The sequence below is a fragment of the Lithobates pipiens genome, unplaced genomic scaffold, assembly GCF_037356315.1.
Source record: "Lithobates pipiens isolate NorthernLeopardFrog02 unplaced genomic scaffold, aLitPip1_a1.2 Scaffold_8, whole genome shotgun sequence".
Classification (NCBI taxonomy): Eukaryota; Metazoa; Chordata; class Amphibia; order Anura; family Ranidae; genus Lithobates; species Lithobates pipiens.
The window spans coordinates 504,322,014-504,343,528 of NW_027507903.1; the positions used below are offsets into that span (position 1 = coordinate 504,322,014).

At 45.6% G+C, this 21,515-nt stretch overlaps 1 protein-coding gene across 4 annotated transcripts in view; it reads left to right on the top strand.

Moving 5' to 3' along the window:
• Positions 1–1,661: 1,661 nt before the first annotated feature.
• The window catches only part of LOC143960553 (hemagglutinin/amebocyte aggregation factor-like), a 54,080-nt gene continuing 34,226 nt past the window's right edge, over positions 1,662–21,515 (top strand). For all 4 annotated transcript variants that reach the window (XR_013270341.1, XR_013270342.1, XM_077469269.1 and 1 more), the window contains exon 1: positions 1,662–1,812. Coding sequence is in view for 2 of the 4 variants with exons in the window: in XM_077469269.1 (XP_077325395.1) it covers positions 1,677–1,812 (136 nt within the window). In the remaining 2 variants the exon portion in view is untranslated. The remainder of the gene's footprint in view (positions 1,813–21,515) is intronic.

A 21,515-nucleotide genomic window follows, 5' to 3' on the forward strand; every position in this document is an offset into this window, starting at 1 on the left:
TGTGAACTACTCTGTCCCTTACTTCCTTGACTTCTGATTTACATTGAGTCATAAGTTGCAACATGTCTGTGTGTATAGCACTTCTTAGGGACACCAACCTCTCTTTTAATGTAGAGTCCATAACAGGTTGGTTATTAGTGGAAAATGCTGCAATGGCATCCTGGAATTCTAAAGTGTCATCTAGTGCGCTGCAGCTGTTCCCCTCTCCTGTGTCTGCCTGCGTGAGTTCTGTTACTCTCTGCTTGGCTTGAACAGGGCTGTTTGAGCATGAGGATGATTGTGATCCTGCTTGCTTTTGGCTGGATCTAGCCTGCGAGTGGTGCCCCGCCATCCCTCCTGATACTGAAGCCTGATTCTGTGAAGAGGAAGAGCCTCGCTTGCCGCCGGCACCATTTTGGTGGCTTGTGTGGCCAGCAGATGTATAAAAAATCGGTCATCTTACCAGGCCCTTTCTGCTCCTTCCTCTATCTCTGCATGCTCCGGATGGTCTCTGGACTAACAGGCTTCAAAACCGCCGGTCGTTTGTGCCCCACGTTGCTGTGGTTCCATCTGGAGGATCTGTGTGGCTAAGAACTGTGCTCCTATGCGGCTATACTCCGCGCTCGCCTGATATTGATGTGACCTGTAAACTGTTATAATTTGTATTTTCAGAAGTGATATTAATCCCTGAGGAAGATTCTGCTTCTGCAATTATTCAAAACTTGTTGTATATCCCTCTACTCATGACCATTTTGTGTTCTACTGATGGCTACATAGCAAGTAGTTGGGAAATACCACTTCAAAGTTTTCTCCAATACATCATACATTGTTTTTAATCTTGTATCATATTGCAACATGTTGAATATTTCTATCTATTTTTTATATCGAATACATTTTTCATATACAGAATTTTGTTCTAAAAAAATCTTTATTGCCTTAACAATCCCAAATTAGAGGTTGCCACAATTTTTCATTATTACAGGGATGATGGCAATTACATACAGGACCTAGTTCGGTTAGTCAGTATATTTTACATGGGTAATTAAAGTTACCCTGATGCCATTTTATTGAAGGTTGCGCTGATTTCGTAAACACTAATCCGACCATTTCATATGCTGAAAATGCTGCATGCTCGATTTGAAGAGCGTCAGGCTGCCCTTTCAAATTAAAGAGCTTCCCTAATGCAGTGGGCGTTAGCGTGCAACACTGTATTAGCGCACCACAGCAGACCAAGCTGGTACAAATGGGCCTTCAAAGTTTATGACCTGAAATCCAATTGCGGCTCGGTTAAAAGTCACACTCTTTAGGCCAGGTTCACATTGATGCGATTTGACATGTCAAATCGCATGCCAAATCAGCGGCAATGGCAGCGTCCGAATTGGTGTGACCCCGCCCTGATCCCTAAAAGTTCCTGTACTACTGGTGGCAATTTCGGGGTACGATTTCCCTTGACATCTGTGCAGAAAACCGCACAGATGTCTCTGAAAAGTCGAGACTGACGAGGGGGACTGAAATCATGCGAGTTCAGCTGAACTCGCACAATTTCATTCCCACAGTCAGTGTAAACATAGGTTCAATATGTAAACAGGGCTGTATTATTAATCATGTAATTTGTGACCTATACCCCTGGCACAATCCTGTCATTGGCAGCAATATCTGAAGAACAGGTGGTTAATGTGTAAGAAAACTTCTCGGCAATGCTTATAAAGAAGCCAAACTTGAAAATATCCAGTACTCCAAATTCCAGCAATTCTATCAAGACATCTCCAGAAGTCATGATGGTGGTCTTGGCCTTTCTGCTGAGTGTCACTGTGGTAATGGCTGCACCTCAAGGTAAGTTTAAAGGGACAGTATCGTTTTTTTCAGCCAGTTCATATTTCAGTTATTATTGCAGTATTTTCCTTTTCCTTTCTCCTTAAAGCGTATCTAAACCCAAAAACAGAAATGTAATATAATGCAACTTCCTGGTCCTTATATGTGGTGGCTGCATTCATTTTTTTTGTTGGTATTTTTCCTTTTATTTTAACCAGTTAATCCTGCAAATAACACATTTCCTGTACTTGCTGAAAACATTCTTAGTTTGAAAAAAAAAGAAAACGAATGCAGCCACCACATCTTGGGTCTAATTCAACTTCAAAGTTCAACTTCAAAAGTCGATTTTGATTACCTACAATCTTTTACATGCTTTTTCATATATTGATTATATTAATATAAATAAAAAAATTGTAGAGTAGCTATTACTGGAAGAGTAGTTGCACTGCTATAATGGTTCTGCCTGACTGTTTAACAGCTGCTGAGGTAAGAGAACGATCCCAGAGAGTGTAAAAAATCTTTTCAGTGACTTTCATTGTGGGAAGGAACAGTAAAGCACAACCATTCCGTAGCACTGCAGAGAAGGAAGCAGAGCCTGCATGTGTAACGGACAAATATAGCTGCTCCCATGAACATGTATAATTAAAACGTATACAGTACTGTGCAAAAGCTTTAGCCAGGTGTGAAAAATTGCTGTAAATGAACCACTTCAGCCCCGGAAGGATTTACCCCCTTCCTGACCACTTTTTACAATTTGGCACTGCGTCACTTTAACTGCTAATTGCGCAGTCATGCAATGCTGTACCCAAACGCAATTTGCATCCTTTTTCTCCCACAAATAGAGCTTTCTTTTGATTTTATTTGATTGCCTCTGTGATTTTTATTTTTTGCGATATAAACGGAAAAAGTCTGAAAATTTTTTAAAAAAATTATATTTTCTACTTTTTGTTATAAAAAAATAATCTAATAAATGAAATTTTAGTCATACATTTAGGCCAAAATGTATTCAGCCACGTGTCTTTGGTAAAAAAAAAAAGTCAATAAGCATATATTTATTGGTTTGCGTAAAAGTTATAGCATCTACAGACTAGGGTACATTTTTGGGAATTTACACCGCTTTTAGTTTGACTGCCTATATCATTTCTTGAGGTGCTAAAATGGCAGGGCAGTACAACCCCCCCCCCCAAATGACCCCATTTTGGAAAGTAGACACCCTAAGGAAATTGCTGAGAGGCAAGTAGAGCCCATTGAATATTTATTTTTTTGTCCCAAGTGATTGAATAATGACAAAAAAAAATAAAAAAATTTACAAAAAGTTGTCACTAAATGATATATTGCTCACACATGCCATGGTTATATGTGGAGTTGCACCCCAAAATACATTTTGCCGCTTCTCCTGAGTACGGGGGTACTTTTTGGGAGCCTAGCCGCGTATGGGGCCCCGAAAACCAAGCACCGCCTTCAGGATTTCTAAGGGCGTCAATTTTCGATTTCACTCCTCACTACCTATCACAGTTTTGAAGGCCATAAAATGCTAAGATGGCACAAAACCCCTCCAAATGACCCCATTTTGGAAAGCAGACACCCCAAGCTATTTGCTGAGAGGCATGTTGAGTCCATGGAATATTTTATATTTTGCCACAAGTTGCGGGAAAATTACAAACTTTTTTTTTTTTTGCACACAATTGTCACTCAATGATAGATTGCTCACACATGCCATGGACATATGTGGAATTGCACCCCAAAATACATGCTACTGCTTCTCCTGAGTACGAGGATACCACATGTGTGTGACTTTTTGGGAGCCTAGCCGCATACAGGACCCCAAAACCAAGCACTGCCTTCAGGATTTCTAAGGGTGTACATTTTTGATTTCACTCCTCATTACCTATCACAGTTTTGAAGGCCATAAAATGCCCAGATCGCACAACCCCCCCCCCCCCCAAATGACCCCATTCTGGAAAGTAAACACCCCAAGTTATTTGCTGAGAGGCATGCTGAGTCCATGGAGTATTTTATATTTTGCCACAAGTTGTGGGAAAATGACAAACTTTTATTTTTTTATTTCACTCCTCACTATCTATCACAGTTTTGAAGGCCATAAAATGCTAAGATGGCACAAACCCCCCCCCCCCCCCCAAATGACCCGATTTTGGAAAGTAGACACCCCAAGTTATTTGCCGAGAGGCATGGTGAGTATTTATCAGCTCTCATTTGTTTTTGAAAATGAAAGACAAGAAAAATTTATTTTTCTTCCTTCGTCTTTCAGGACAGCACCTGGAGAAAGTGCAGCTCTATCCACTTTCCCAGGAAACACTGCAGTTTTCTTTAAAGACCGGTCACTTCCACCATGGCCTCAGTTGTAGTGTTTCCTCCGGCCATGGTGGAAGCGCTGCAGGGAACCAAGGGGTGCTGCTCTTTCTCCAGGTGGGGAGAGCTGGAAGCAAATCTGTGCCTGTCATGTTTTTTCTTTTAGACCAGCCCAGCCTCCTCCCTTATGTGTGGGGGTCACCACCGGCGTCCTCTCTTCTTCAAGCCCAGGGGGGTCTTTGGCTTCTGGAGGTCCAGCTCTCCTTAATAGACTGGCGGCATGAGGCTAGGGCACTTTTTGAGTTCTGCACCGTTCTCAGCCTCATGCCTTCTGGGTTTGGATGGTGAGCGCGTCATTCTGGCCGGGGCGGGACTTCCGGCGGCGCGACGTGGCTTCCGGTTCCGGCCGCTGGAAAGCAGGAAGAGGGGGCGGTCTCGGTTGACATCACTTCTGGTCCTCACAGCTGCGAGAGACCACGAAAAATTAAAAATTTAAAGCACCTTGCGCCCGAAATGCCATGCGGACGATGGGGGATATCAATCGGCAGGGGCAGGAGCTACACTGGTCAGCCCAGGCAAGCAGGGGACAGTGGTCTCTGTCTTTACTCTTTGGGCTTTATGAATGTCTTCCCTTCCTTGGTCTGGTAGACTGGGAACCTGCTGCGTTCCTTTCCTGTGTTTTGCTGTTTCAGGAAGACTGTATCTTATGTTGTAGTGAGTCTGTGGGGAGATTCACTGGCTGCAAAGCAGGGCTAAAGTGTTAGTCTCTTCTGCTTTTTTGTCAGCATGTTATTTTCTCTAAATGTTTTTTGTATTAAACTGAGAAAATAGATTTTTGATGTATTTCAGAAAGTGACAGAAAAAACTAAACATGCCTCCCCCCCTTGCAAAAGAAAATGTCCGTCATGTAAAAATATACTCAGAGATTCCTGGACCAAAGTCCTGTGCAGATCCTGCATAAGCGATTTGGTTAAGGAAGAAACTACTCCTACCACTCCTGCGTTGCAGCAAGGAGAACTATTAACTTCCTTTAGTAAAGAATTGGTGGACACTTTTGAGACCTTTAGATCCTATTTGGATAAACGCCCAGCAGCGGGTAGTAATGTACCTCGTTCTCATTCCTCAGCTTCTGTATCCAGAGGGGGCAGTGACTCAGAGGATGAGGGGCATAGTGTGTCCTCAGGTTCCGAGGAAGAAGCAGATGAAATAAAAGAAACTTCTTCTTGGTTCAAATTATCCTTAGAAGAAGTGGATGATCTTCTGAAAACTATCCACACAACTCTAAACATCACAGAGGATAAAGCCCAATTATCGTTGCACGATCAGATGTTTCAGGGCATGGGGAGGTGAAACACAGGGTGTTTCCGGTGCATAAGTTTCTTTCGGAAACTATTAAAAGAGAATGGAAGGACCCAGAGAGGGCTCCTTTCTTTTCGAGATCCCTCAAATGCAGATTTCCTTTTGAAGAGGATAGCTCTTAGGTCTGGAACAAAAAAACCTAAGCTTGACGCAGCGTTCTCTCAGGTTTCTAGGAATACAGACCTAGCGTTTGAAGACATGGGCATCTTAAAGGATGCCATGGACAAGAGGGCTGATTCCCTCTTAAAGAAAGCTTGGGATTCTACCTTAGCAAATTTAAAACTGGCGATGGCATCAACAGTGGTAGCCAGAAACCTGGAACACTGGTTGGAACAGTTAAAAACCCATATTGAGGCAGGAACCTCCTGTAAAGATCTGCTGGATACCCTGCCGGTTCTGCTGAAAGCTGTAGGGTATATAGGGCAGATGCTTCGGCTGAATCTATAAAGATGTCAGCCAGATCTTCAGCGTTGATAAACTCAGCACGTAGGGCCCTATGGGTTAAAACCTGGACTGGGGATACAGCCTTGAAAACCAAACTGCGGTCTGCCGTTTGAAGGAGACTTTTTGGCCCAGACCTAGAAGCCATACTTGACAGAACGGACGATAAGAAAAAGGCCATTCCAGTAAAGAAAAAGGTCAATCCTCAGGCTAGAAAGAATTTTCGTGCTTTTGGAAAAACCCCGGAAACTAAGGAGTCAATATTTAAAAAACCCTGGAGACCTCAGAGAGGCAGGGGTAAGTCAGGGGTGTTATTCCGCTCCCCGGCCCGAAACACAAAGAGCCAGTGACGGTCTTCCAGCTGTCGGACCAAGGCTACAGGCTTTCTTTCCACAGTGGAAGTCAATAACAACCAGTCCGTTTATCCTAAAAACAATAAGAGAGCGTTACAGACTGGAATTTTCTCAACCCCCATCTGTTCAGTTTTATGTAGCTCGGGCTCCCCGAAACCTAGAGAAATCAGTGGCCATGACCCCCCCCCCCCCCCCCCCCCCCCCCGAACAAGTAGGAATTCACACATTTCTTGTAAAGAAACCGTCGGGCAAATTCAGATTAATTCTGAATTTTAAAATACTAAACAAATCGATCAGGTATAAGAAATTCAGAATGGATACTATTTTCTCAGTAAAGAGTCTCCTGACCCCAAGCTGTTTCATGGCATCCATAGACCTGAGGGATGCCTACCTCCATGTGCCTATAGCCATAGCATCTCAAAAACACCTAAGGTTTGCGGTCAGGACGGGAAGCTCAGTCCTACATCTTCAGTTCAGAGCTCTTCTGTTCGGGCTGTCCTCATCCCCAAGGATATTTACAAAGATCGTGGCAGAAGCCCTAGCTCCTCTCAGAGTAGAGGGAGTATCGATCGTCCCATACATGGACGACCTTCTTTTATTTGCCAGAACAAGGGACCTACTAGAGAAGGACCTGACAAGGACAAAGGGGCACTTGGAAGGCCTCGGTTGGATAATAAACAGGGAGAAGTCAAACATGATTCCATCTCAGTCAATAAGATTCCTGGGATATACCATTGACTCCATACAGGAGAGAATTTTTCTCCCGGAGGAGAAAATGGTAAAAGTCTAAAGCACAGTAAAAAAGACCCAGACAAACCTGCCAGATTTCATCAGGGCAGTGATGTCAGTGTTTGGTCTTCTCACTGCATCTATTCCAGCAGTACAATGGGCGCGCCTCCATGCAAGGGATCTCTAGCAGGCAATATTGAGAAATTGGTCCTATGGAGAGTCCCTGGAGAAGCTGCTCAGAATGCCTCCTCAAGTTCGGAGGAAGCTCTGGTGGAGGAGGAGTCACTCAAACCTAGACAGGGGTCTGCTTTGGTGTTTCCCAGTAGACAGGAGGTTCACAACGGATGCAAGCTCCTGGGGGTGGGTTGCCCACCTGGAGAGTCAGATGGCTCGGGGACTGGACAATCAAGGAGGCCAGGAGATCCTCCAACTGGAAGGAACTAAGGGCTATCCTGTTGGGACTTTGGGCCTTCAAGAAACTGGTTCAGGGTCTCCATATGCAGGTCCTGTCAGCAGGGCCGTCTTTAATATTGATTGGACCCTGGGCAAAACTTTTCTTGGGCCCCCCCCCCCCCCCCATGCAGTTTTGCTCTCCACCTGCTCTGAGACATACAATAAATAGCAGCTAAACTCAAAATCTATGTATTGAATCAGATTGGGTGACTATTGCGATCGTTTCCCAGAGGTTACAGTATATCATGACTGCTTACTGACTGGTTGATAGAGCACATTACGGTTCACTGGTTAGCTGCTAGAGGTTACAGCACATGATTTTTGCTTGCTGGTTGGTTGCTAGAGATTACAGTGGATATGACCTCAGGGGGACATGATATATATATATATATATATATATATATATATATATGAATGCCACTGGCTGCCGCTATTTACATATGAATACCGGTAATTTACATGTAAACACAGGGTCTGGAGGTGAGTCATCTGTACACAACAATAGGGAAGAGATGGGCAGCATTAGTAGCAGCACTTCACACTGAGATATTGGGACACAGCACAGGACTAAAACCTCAAGGGACGATGAAATTTAAACCAGGATAGTTGGCAAGTATGAGGCAGCTGCTTTGGGCCCCACAATAATGACAGGGCCCAGGGCAGCTGCCCCTTTTGCCCTGCCTCAAAAATGGCCCTGCCTGTCAGACAACACAACAGCAGTGTCTTATATAACAGGACAGGTTGGCACAAGAAACGGGGTGTTGCTATCTTTGGCAGGTCAGATCCTGTCCTGGGCAGAAAGAAACCTGAAGTCCCTGACAGCAGTACAGCTAAAGGGCAAGCTGAATTCTGTAGCAGACTTCCTGAGCAGGGAAAGTATCCTAGAATCAGAGTGGAGTCTGAACCCAATGTTTTCCAAAAATGAATAGGAAGATGGGGATGTCCGCAGATAGATTTGTTCGCATCCCAGAATGACGCAAAGATGAAGAATTTCTTTTCTCTAAACAGGCAGGACCAATCAAGGGGCCTGGATACGCTAGCACAACCATGGAACTTCTGCTTGTGCTATGCCTTTCCTCCCTTCCAGATGATCCCCTTGGTCCTGAAGAAGTTACAAAGGGAGTCCACAAGTATGATTCTAGTGGCTCCCTTTTGGCCCAAAAGAGCATGGTTTGCAACCATACAGAAGATGGTGGTGGAACCCCATTGGTTTCTTCCCCTGAGGAGAGATCTCCTAACCCAGGGACTTCTTCAGCATCCAAATATCGAGCACCTCAGTCTAACAGGGTGGTTACTGAGGAGCAGATCCTAAAAAGAATGGGATTATCTGACAAGCTGGTTTCAACCGTCTTAGGTAGTCGGAAAAAGACTACTAGAGCAATTTATTTTAAAACATGGAAACGTTTAATTCCTGGTGCTTATCGAAAGAATTCCCACCCCAGGAAATACCTTCAGTTTTAGAATTTCTCCATGATGGAATGGAGCTAGGGTTGGCATCCAGTACCCTGAAGGCTCAGGTGGCTGCTTTATTGTTTTTTCTTGAGAGACAGCTATCGCAGGAGCCGCTTATCATTAGATTTTTTAAGGCATTGTCCAGAGCTAGGCCAATACCTTTTTTAAGTTTTTTCCAAGATGGGACTTGTCTTTGGTTTTACAAGGTTTGACTAAAATACCTTTTGAACCCCCAGAGGAAGCAACGATCAAGTTATGCTCGCTAAAGCTAATTCTTTTAGTCGCAGTCACATCAGCTAGACGGGTAAGCGAGTTGCAAGCCCTTTCTATAGCTGAACCTTTCTGTTATATATTTCCGGACCGGGTAGTGCTAAAAACTGACCCGGGGTTTTTGCCAAAATTATCAACAGCTTTTCATAGGGCACAAGTAATAATTCTCCCTACCTTCTGTCCTACACCATCCAGCCCCAAGGAAAGGTCCTTCCATAACCTGGATGTGAGAAGATGCCTACTGCACTATTTAGAGATCACAAGAGAATTCAGAAAATCTAACTCTCTCCATTCTTTTCGCAGGACCACATAAAGGCTACAGTGCTTCCAAAAACACCGGTGGCTGCGATTGGCCATTAGCGAGGCAGGCCTATAGAGCATCTGGGGCAGATCCTCCCACAGGCGTAGTCGCCCACTCCACACAGGCAGTAGCAACATCCTGGGCGGAAAGAGCTGGGGCCTCTCCAAGTCGAATTTGTAAGGCGGCCACGTGGACAAATTTCTCCACCTTCACTGGCCACTACAGGTTGGACCTGCTATCAGCATCAGAACAATCATTTGGCAGAAAGGTTCTGCAGGCGGTGGTCCCACCCTAGAGTAAGTACTTATCATCTCCAGGTGCTGTCCTGAAAGTCGAAGAGAGAAAACCCTAGTTAGACTTACCGGTAACGGTATTTCTACGAGTCTTTCAGGACAGCGCCGATGACCCGCCCTATTTATGTTTGGAAAAATGTTGTGTTATTGCTATGTTCTGCTTATCTAATTTCAGCATGGCTGGAGGTACTCTATGAACAACTGAGGCCATGGTGGAAGTGACTGGTCTTTAAAGAAAACTGCAGTGTTTCCTGGGAAAGTGGGTGGAGCTGCGCTCTCTCCAGGTGCTGTCCTGAAAGACTCATAGAAATAGTAAGTCTAACTAGGTTTTTTTTTTTTTTCTTTTTTCAATTTTCAAAACTTTGTGACAAAAAGTGAGGTCTGCAAAATACTCACCATACCTCTCAGCAAATAGCTTGGGGTGTCTACTTTCCAAGATGGGGTCATTTGGGGGGGGGGGGGGGGTTGTGCCATCTGGGCTTTCCATGGCCTCGGAAACTGTGATAGGCAGTTAAGAGTGAAATCAAAAATGTATACCCTTAGAAAGCCTGAAGGCGGTGCTTGGTTTTGGGGGTCCCGTACATGGCTAGGCTCCCAAAAAGTCTCACACATATGGTATACCCATACTCAGGAGAAGCAACAAAATGTATTTTGGGGTGTAATTTCACATATGCCCATAGCATGTTTGAGCAATATGTCATTTAGTGACAACTTTGTGCAAAAAAAATAAATTAAAAAAATACATTTGTCTTTTTCCCACAATTTGTGTCACAATATAAAATATTCCATGGACTCAACATGCCTCTCAGCAAATAGCTTGGAGTATCTACTTTCCAAAATGGGGTAATTTGTTTTTTTTTTTAACCATCCTGGCATTTTATGCACAACATTTAGAAGCTTATCACACATCACCCACTCTTCTAACCCTTAAAGACAAAGCCCTTTCTGACACTTTTTTTTGTTTACATAAAAAATATTTTTTTTTTTGCAAGAAAATTAATTTTAACCCCCAAACATTATATATTTTTGAAAGCAAAGGCCCTACAGATTAAAATGGTGGGTGTTTAATTTTCTTCTTCACATAGTATTTGCGCAGCAATATTTCAAAAGGGATTTTTTTTGGGGGGGAAAAAAACACACTTTTTTAAATTTTAATACACTAAAGCACACTATTTTGCCCAAATGTTTGATGAAATAAAAAAGATGATCTTAGGCCGAGTACATGGATACCAAACATGACATGCTTTAAAATTGCGCACAAACGTGCAGTGGCGACAAACTACATACATTTTTAAAAGCCTTTACAGGTTACCACTTTAGATTTGCCCTCGATCTGACCTTTGCGGTGATACCTCACATGCATGGTTCAATTGCTATTTACACTTGATGCCTGACGCTTGCGTTTGCCTTTGCGTGAGAGCAGGGGGGTGACAGGTGTGCTTTTTTTTTCCTTTATTTTTTTTTTGCTTTTTTATCTTATTTTTAAACTGTTCCTTTCAATTATTTTATTTTTTTTGAATTTTTATTGTTATCTCGGGGAATGTAAATAACCCCTATGATAGCAATAGGTAGTGACAGGTACTCTTTTTAGAAAAAAATGGGGTCTCTCCTCTGCCCTTAAAGCATCTGACCACACCAAGATCGGTGTGATAAAATGCTTTCCCAATTTCCCAATGGTGCTGTTTACATCCGGCAAAATCTAAGTCATGCTCGTAGCTTCCGGTTTTCTAGGCCATAGAGATCATTGATAGTGATGGTCTCTGATCAGCTCTATGGTCAGCTGGCCGAATCACCGGCTGCATTCTCAGGTTCCCTGTTGGGACAGGAGAGCCTGAGAAAACCATAGAAGACAGTGGGGGGGGGGGGGGACATTCCCTCCCACTGCTTGTAAAATTAGTCTAGAGGTCAATTAGCCACTAGGATTGCTTTTACATGAAAGCCAACCGCTGGCTTAAAAGATACCAAGATGATACCTAAACCTGCAGCCATCATTCTGGTATAACTACTCAAGGTTCAGCAACATACCAGTACGTTGCTGGTACTTGTTGGCCATAATATCGTAATCTTCTTTTTTTTTTTTTTTTTTTGTCATGCAGCCTGTGGGCTGAATGAAAAAAAGAGATTGATCAGTGGGTATGCCCACCATTAGAATACCTCCCTCCATCCACCCACTTCTAATGATTGGCATACATGCACCATTTATATATGCCGAAGCATGGGGGCATTCGCCTAAAAAGGTAGTAGCAAATTCCCTCCTCCACCCCTGCTACCCCCATGCTTAGGCATACATGCTCTTTTTTTAACTGTGATGGTGAAATCGCCTCCAACAGCGCTGGAGTCACGGCTTTATGTATCGTGGGAGCAAACGCTGTTGCTGTCAAGATAAATAAATACGCTCTGCAGCTGAATGACGTACCTGAAAACAAAAAAATGGTTAACAATAAAACACAACAGTAAAGTATAAAAAATTGCATACCTGAAAAGCAAACGTCATAAAACATAATAATAAAACATTACAGAATAGAATACAGTAAAAAGAGCAGAACAATAGAGAGAGTGAGAACAATAAAACAACAACAATTTTTTTTATTTTATTTTTTTATTTTTTTATTTTTTTTTTTTTTTTAACTTTAGAATTTTTATTAAGTTTTCAGGATAACAATAAGCAAAAACAGGATTACAGAAAAAAGACAAAAAGATAGTAAACCGTACAGTGTCTCGTTGACCATCTATACAACCTTGCACATAAACAACCGTAAACCGCAGTTGCGTTAATTAAGAAAAGCACATTGCAGACACTAAGTCGCCAAGGAAAAACCCGTAGCATGCAGAGTCCTGCCTACGTTCAAGTTTGTTGAAAGTGGCCTCATGCTCCCTGGTCACCCTTAACTGTTGCATCACTGACGGCCATGTTGCATAAAATTGCTAATAATTCCTAAAAGATAGCGGGAGGGAGAAGGAAGAAAGGAAAAGGGAAAAAGAAAAGAAAAAAAAAAAAAAAGGGGGGGAGGGGGGGGGTAGGGGGTGTAAAGGGGGAATCAGCTGGGATTGAAAGATGAAACACATTGAGATAGGAGGGAGTGAAAAATGCCCAGAAAAGCCTTCGAACGGATCGGGGGTGGGTTAACCACCAGCTACCCTCTCCGTCCCGGTGAAGCCAACTACAGGGGGAAGGCCCCATTATACTCCAGCGCTATAGCTACTTCCAAATAGACAGTGCTATACGCATTACCCACAGGAAAAGTGCCAGTTGGGAAGATTCCCATTTGAGAAGTATCACTGTCTCCTAAGATTGCATCCGTGTAAGATATCCCTGAGAGAGTTTAAAAGTCCGCCACTCTCTCCAGATTGCAGAGAAGCGATCAATCCTATCCTGCGCTGTATGAATCAGCTCCTCCATCGCTTCTATACGATTAATGCGAAGAAACCAGCTTTTAATCGAGGGGGGGGACACAGATCTCCAAAGTACCGGAATACAAAGCCTAGCAGCGTTGATCATGTGTATCGCCAAAGATTTACAATATTTCTTCTGGGAAATATTCGATAAATGCAATAAATATTGTGCAGGGGTGAACTCCAAAGCCAAGGGTGAAACCTCCGAAATTACTTTATGCACCTCTCTCCAGTATGGTTGGATCAAGGGACAACCCCACCAGATATGAAGAAGGGTACCTAGCTCCCTTCCGCATCTCCAACATTGGTCAGATACCGTCGGGAAGATCTTATGAAGCAAGTCTGGGGTTCTATACCATCTCATCTTCAATTTATAACCACTTTCCTGCGTGTGGACATTTAGGGACCCCTTATGAATATATAGATGTATACGGTCCCACTCTTTATCCGTTATCTCCTGGTCCAGCACAAACCCCCAGAAGACCCGATCTGGACTCCTGTTCGCATGCTGAGTTTTAAACATAGAGGCATACAGAGCCGAGATCACGTGATTCTGGGGAGTCCTGCTGGAGCATAAGGCTTCAAAAACAGTCGGTTCTGTCAGGTATCCCGTTCTCCTCCCTGGGTCATCTAAGAAATGTTTCAGCTGTACGTAGGGCCAATACGGGAACGTCTTGGTGGCAGATAGCTTAGCCAAGTCCTGGTGACTCAAGAACCTGCCCCTCCTAAAAAACTGTTTCGCCACCATCTCCGTAGACGGCCATTCTTGAGCTAGGAAGCTAGCGGACAGACCTGGTGGGAAGTCAGGATTGCCCCTAATAGGAGTAATCGGACTCTCTGTGTGTGAAAGAGCCATTGCTTTGCAAACCCTGGTAAATTCCTGCAGGGTCGCCCCAACAAGAGGGTGTACCGAGAGCTGGTGCCCTGTGGGCCGCTTAGCGCTCCAAGGTAGTGCTTGCAGATCATGACCGACAATGAGCTTTTCAAGCTCTGTCCAGTCCTTACAACGCGTGTGTATCTTCCAGTCCACTACTCTGGCCATGTGTACTGCCCAATAATAACGTTTAAGGTCGGGTAGGCCAATCCCACCCTTAGCTTTAGGTAGAACCAGGGTTTCCCACCCGATGCGAGGCGATTTAGAGCCCCAGAGGAAGGATCTACACAATCTTTTAAAAGTCGTGAAAAAGGCCGGAGGGGAGACGTATGGGGATTGTTTGCATTTTATAGAGTAGTCGTGGAAGCACGGTCATTTTAAGAGCAGCCGCTCGCCCGAACCACGATAAAGTCGGGACATCCCACTTCTGTAAGTCCTGTTGGATAGATTTAAGCTCGGGGAGAAAATTCCTCTCATAAAGGGAACTCAGCTTGCCAGGTAACTGAATGCCTAGATATGTAATAGCGTCCGAGCTCCATTTAAAAGGAAAGTTGGCTTGGCATTGTTGGGCAAGACCATGTGGCAGGGAGACATTCAGCGCAAACGATTTAGAGTAATTGAGTTTTAGGTTGGCTATACGTTTGAATTGCTCCAGGAGTGGCATTAAATTTGGCAGGGACGTTAATGGGGACGTGAGAAAAAGCAGGATATCATCCGCAAAAGCCGCGACTTTATATTCCTTATGGCGCACTGTTATACCCTTGATGTCCGGATGAAGCCTAATGCAGCGCAAAAGGGGTTCAAGGGTAAGGACGTACAGAAGGGGAGAGAGGGGACACCCTTGTCTAGTGCCATTTCGGATGGGGAAGGCGTCCGACAGGTGACCGTTAACCTTGACCCTGGCCCTGGGGTTAGAATACAAAGCCCCAATAAAGGTACACATATTGCTGCCCAGGCCCAGGGCCCGAAGCACTGCTTGTAAGTAGTCCCAGGCCACCCTGTCGAACGCCTTCTCCGCATCCATGGCTAGAAAAAAACCTTCCTGCTGGGAGGAGGTCAGCCAATGATGGAGATTTAAGGCCTTAATCGTGTTGTCCCTCGCTTCCCTCCCTCGCACGAAGCCTACTTGATCCTTACCCACCCAGGCAGGGACATAAAATGCCAGACGGTTCGCAATGATCTTCGCAAACAGCTTCAGATCCACGTTTAAAAGCGAGATTGGGCGATAATTCTTAACGTCGGTGGGATCCTTGCCGTCTTTGGGTAACACTGTAATATACGCTTCTAAAAGCGTGTCTGGGGGTTGGGGGTCCTTAGCCAGTGAATTAAAGGCTCGAAGAAATCGTGGTACCAATAAAGCCCCATAGATTTTGTAGTACTGTACTGAGAAGCCGTCTGGACCCGGGCTTTTACCCGGCTTCATCGACTTCAAGGCCGCCTCCCATTCCTCAGAAGACAAGGGGGCTTCCAGGCCCATACGCTCGTCAACCGACAACGCTTTGGGGCTATATTTGCCCAGAAACTCCCCAAGCAATCGCGCGCGCGCCCCATCCTCTGCGAGGGTACGACCGCCTTCGTCTAAATTATATAATTTGCTATAGTAATGAAGAAATTGCTGTGCTATGTCCTCATTTTTTGAGAAGGAGCGTCCGGCATCGTCTGACAGATGATGAACCGTCGAGGCAAGAGTACGCTTTTGCAAACAGCGAGCTAGCAATTTTCCAGGTTTGTTGCCCTGCTCGTAGAACAACTTTTGTGATAGCATATGGCGCTTACGCGCCTGCCGAAACAATTCCTCCACCAATTGGGCCCGAACATCTGCCAATCGCTGCGCCACTTGAGTGGCTTTAGTACGTTTGTGCTGTAGTTCTAGTTTAGTAATCTCCTGTACGAGACTCGTTATCAGTTCCTGTCTTTCCCTCTTTTTCCTGGCTGCGATTGCCAGAAGGTGTCCCCGAATCACACACTTATGTGCCTCCCATTGCATCATAGGAGACACATCTGGCGTATCATTCGTGACAAAGTAGTCCCTTATGGCCTGTTCTACGCGAGTAGAATCCGCGGGGTCTGACAGGGTGGACGCGTCTAGCCTCCACATTCTGGTCAGCCTCTCCATCTGTGGGAATTGCAAAGTCAGTGTGATGGGGTGATGATCTGAGAGTGTCATCGCTTCTATAGATGCGTCAGTAAGATGGGACAAATCTGCCTGTCGTATGAAAAGGTAGTCCAGCCGCGAGTATCGATTGTGCGGATGCGAAAAGAAGGTGTAGTCCTTCTCCCTAGGGTGGAGCGTACGCCAGGAGTCATGAAGAGCAAGAGAAGCAAGTTGGAGCTTGACTTGCCGTAGCGCCGAATAGGGAAGCGAAGACGTGCCCGACGAAGTATCCAGCAAGGGATCCAGCGCTAGGTTGAAATCCCCTCCCAAAATAAGGAGGCCAGTTTGGAAAGTAGTAAGTTTCAATAGAATGGTTCTCAAAAAAGGGATTCTGTTAGTATTGGGACAGTACACATTCGCCAAAGTTACATGCTTGTCCTTCCAGGTCCCTTTCAAAAAGAGGTACCTGCCCTCTGGGTCAACTAGTTGGTCAGTCAGAACAAACGGGAGAGATTTGGCTAGCAAAATGGAGACACCCTTAGCCTTGGAGTCAGGGGAGGTTGCGTGAAATACTGTCGGAAAATGCTTGTCCGACAAGCGGGGGATTGAGCCAGTTTTGAAATGAGTTTCTTGAAAAAAGAGAATTTGCGCCCTATGTCTATGGGCTTCTGCCAGAACACTGCTCCGTTTTTCCGGCACATTGAGACCTTTAGTGTTCAGTGAGAAAACTTTAAGCGATAGAGGAGCTGAGACATGCTTCACAGATGACATGATCGGTGGCAGAGACAAGGTGTGAGCGAAAGACAGTGGTCACAACACTAACTTGATATACGCCTTACTCCACGCCCCGCCACAACAGGACGGAGAGGCTGGGTCTGGAGAAGAGGAAAGAAGGAGAGGCAGCAAGAAAAGAAAAGGTGGGAATAGAGGGAGGGAACTGAAGAAAAGGAGGGTGGTAGAGGAGAGAGGAGGAGAACAGCAAAAAAAAAAAAGAAAAAGGGGGGGGGGGAGGAAGGGGAGGAGAACCGCTATCTATTAAACCTCAGTGGGAATCCCAGCCGTTGCCGGGGTCACCACTGAATGTGCTGTATGAATCCTGGGAGTGTCCCAGGTGTAAATCAACCAGAGGTGGGTATAGGCCTGCTACCCCACCTAGTCGCCCTACAATGACAAAACAAAAAAAGAAAAGAAAAAAAAAAAAAAGGGGGGGGGAAGAACGGAACAACCAATTCCGGATATGTTCAAGATGGGAACCTGCCTTCTTGATGTGAGAACGAAGCCGAGCAACAAAGGGAGACACACAGCTAACCCCATCCAGAGGACTCCCTAGCTAGTTCGTATAAGATGGGAGGAACCCCCTTTCTAAAGGGTTAGGTCTGTTGGGGAACCAACCACCCCACCTATCGCCCCTTGACTATGCTCCCAAGGGACCCTGGTCCATCCCGCACCCCTACTATAGGGCGAAAGAGAATATTGCCGGCATCCAAAAGAGAAAGTAATAATCTGCACCCAAAAACCAACCTATAACTTATACCCCTTATAAGGTGAACCGTGGGCTTCACATCAGATAGATCAATTTATAGGATCCCCTACCCGATGACCTAGGCCACTAAGGAGCAGCGAAGCAGAATCTTCCGCGACTCCAGCTGCTGCAGAAACTGCGATGCCCCCAGTCCAGTTGCCCGAAACTGAAAGGGCGGGTCAGAGGAGCGAAGCGCCCCCTGCTGCCGCGATGCTTCCAAGTGGCCAAGAACAGCTAAGGTAGTACCGAGAATGCCCGGGCTAAACGTCCAGGCGACCTCACCCAACAAATTTTTCAGGCCCCAACACTAAACCTGTAGAAAAGACCAGCAAACATTACATTTATAAGCCAAACAGTAACAATCCCCTAATGGTGAACATCAGCATTTTGAAAAGGAGCACCCAGTCAGATATTAAACCAAGGCAACTAATGCAACTATCCCAAGCAGCAGGTGTATTAGAACTGAAACAGTCTCTGAGGTTGAAGTCAGTTTATGCGCCTTGCGCAGTGTGGCAATCAAAGGCATCAGTCCCAGCAGCAGAAACTAAGAGTAAAACTGTAAAAAGAATACAATAGGGCAGACGTCTCGTAGTAGGCAAGGTAGCCCATATGCTCAACTGGAGGAGCAGTGCTAGGGCCCCCCGTCCGCCAAGGGGGCACACATTGGCACGTAAGGAGAGTGTTCAATAGCAGCAGTGTGCAATCCATGGAAAGCTAAATGTAAGCCCCAACCAGAAAGAAATTGTCCCCTTTAACGTCCTTAGGAGCAAAACCAAAAATCAGGGGCTCTGTCCGGCCACGCTAGGCGTAAAGTCCCATAGTTGCCCTAACAAACTCAATGCAATATGGCAGTTCACAGCCCCGAGCCTGGGGAAAATACTTACAGTCTGCTTCTGCTGCGGTCGGATTCCATGTATGGTGCGCCACTGCGCCAGTTTACTGGCAGGGTAGGCTGCTTGAGAGGATACCACCCAGAGGGCCCTCTGGGGTGGCCAAGTATCGGTGTAAGTTCACAAAACAGGATAACAACCAAAGGGGCAGTAAGACCCTACTCACCCACCCAAGTAACTAGTCACTGGTCGGTTCTGCGCCGAACAGATGAGGGGGAAGCCCGTGGACTATCTTCTGTTTCCATGTCACCTCGACTCCTAGGCGGAGAGATGGTAGAATTCCTCCTCCTCCGTGGCCGGTGCCTGTGTGATCGTGGTGTAGAGTCAGGCTGGGTGGGAATCCAGGGGTCTGGTCTCAAAAAGGCACTGTACCAGTCAGGTACCTCAATATATGGAATGTCCAGGGTATCACAAAAGGGTCTCAAGTCAGCCGGGACTCTCAAGTGCGCCGTGCGGTTCCCAGCAGAGGCCTGCAGGCAAAATGGAAACTTCCATCTGTAGGGGATACGGCGGTCACGTAAAACTTGCAGCAGGGGTCGAAGGTCGCGTCTGTGCTGTAGTGTAATGGCAGATAGGTCTTGGAACAGTTGAATACGCGCCCCTTCGTATTCCAGGCGGTCATGATTGCGCGCAAGCCTCAAAATTTCTTCTTTTTGTGTAAAGCTCACCAGGCAGCACACCGCATCCCTGGGGGGGTCAGTATCCCTGCCCCTGGGCCGTAAAGCTCTGTGACATCGCTCCATCTCAACCGGTGCATCTGGAGGTCTACCCAGCAGCGTATTAAAAATAGCCCAAATAGCAGTTTGTAGTTGGGGACCTTCCACCGTTTCCGGGATGCCGCGTACCCTAAGGTTGCGCCTTCGCCCCCTGTTATCCAGGTCCTCCATGTGTCTATGCATATCCAGGAGATGCTGGCCGTGTACACTGGAGACCTGTTGCACCTGTTGAATGGCTGCCCCATGTGTCATGGCTGCGGCCTCCACCCGCTCCACTCTGGATGCCACAGCTCTAATGTCAGCTCTAAGGTCCGAGATGGCAGCAAACAGGGTGTTCTTTATGTCTGTCGCTACCAAATGTAAGTCTGCCAAGTTCAGGGGGGGAGGGACGTGCGGATGGTGCGTACCTGACACCGCGGAGGCTCCCTGGAGATCCGATGGGGTTGCGGAAGTACTGTGGTCCGAGGCCTGAGATGCGGCCTGCGCGTCCGCCGCTTGGGAGCGGAACATCGCCGGAATGTTGCGGCTAAGCTGCGTGGACGAATCCTGCGCCGACCGGGAGATAGAGGAGCTTCTCCCAGCCATCATGCCTGACAGAAAGGGGTATTCCTCCCGCTGATGAAGGCTAATTAGGAGCTCTGGATGGCGGAGCTCTCGTTCTACGCTGCCATCTTCCTCCGCCGCTAGGCCACGCCCCTTATTTTATTTTTTACACCTATGCAGGTTGCAGTTTGCAGCATTTTGTGTTTTTCAATACACGCTTTTGATCCATTTGAAGTCTATGGAACCAAAAACTAGAAAAAAAGTCCCTGGCCCTTTCCATAAAATGCACAAATGTGAACTACACCCATAGGAAACCATGTTAAATGGACTAGTATGTTTCTGCAAAACTGAAATTGCAATAACAAAATGCATATGTGTGAACCAGGCCTAATGCCTGGTTCACACCTGCAGAAATGCATTGGCTATTTTTGTATAACTTTTTATACCAACATACCAACCATCCAATTATGGTCTGGAGCGCCTTCCTATGGTTTAAGCTACTGTAGTACAGCCCCCTAGAGGGCTGCTTTGATTTACCAGCTTAACTACATCACCCTGACCCTGTGAACGCTCCAACCCACCTGGCACTCTGGGCTCAGACATCTTTTTTCCCCAGGCACGAGCACCTTTTAAATGACACTCAACGCAAGTCAAATATATATATTACGGTTAGGGGGAAAACACTGCGCTATAGTTTGGTATATGTAGAAAAAGGCCTCAACAGCCAAAACAGCAGCCAACACCAAAAACAAACAAAGTTCAGCAAATAAAGTAATAAAAACAATGTAGCGCTTCAATAATAATAAATGTGATAAACATGAATTATAAAGATAATCATATAACAGAGATCATATAAATATAAATGCCTAGAGAAAAAAAGTCCAAAATTGGGCGCACATTCCACAATGTAGCTAGCACGGGGGTGACCGAACCGTCACAGAAGAGGAAGGAAATGCCCTAGGCGAATGTATTCATGTAAATCTGCTTGACTGTAAACATCAGGGAAAGTAGATAAATACTTCTTACCAACTCAGTTGGACTCACACAGTCGTATGACAGTTGAGTCTAGAAGGCTTGAGGTCACAATCTGGGACCAAGGAGTATAAGGAGGGAGGTCTGTTGAGCTGATGGAGGAGCTCCAAACGGCTGTATGCCCAATAATGTATCCTTCAGATGGACCGTCAAGGTTGTTTGTAGTCCAGCTCAGACGCGGCCCGTTGCACTGATACTCCAATCTCCCCCGAATGGGGAGGGGATATTGTGGAGGTTTAAACCAAAGAAACGGAAAAAAAGGGCTCCACATGGTGCGGGTCAAACGGTATAAAAATGTTGATTTATTAAAGTCAAAAGATAATTAATGACTTGTGATCACAAAAAGAGTAAAATGAAATTAAAAGCAATGTAGGGTGCCAACAGCTAGCCCAACGCGTTTCGACACATATGTCTTCGACAGGGGCATGTTGAACATGCCCCTGTCGAAGACATATGTGTCGAAACGCGTTGGGCTAGCTGTTGGCACCCTCTTTGCTTTTAATTTCATTTTACTTTGAAAGCCGTTTGGAGCTTTTGTGATCACAAAGTCATTAATTATCTTTTGACTTTAATAAATCAACATTTTTATACCGTTTGACCCGCACCATGTGGAGCCCTTTTTTCTCCCTTTTTTCTTTTTTTCCGTTTCTTTGGTTTAAACCTCCACAATATCCCCCTCCCCATTCGGGGGAGATTGG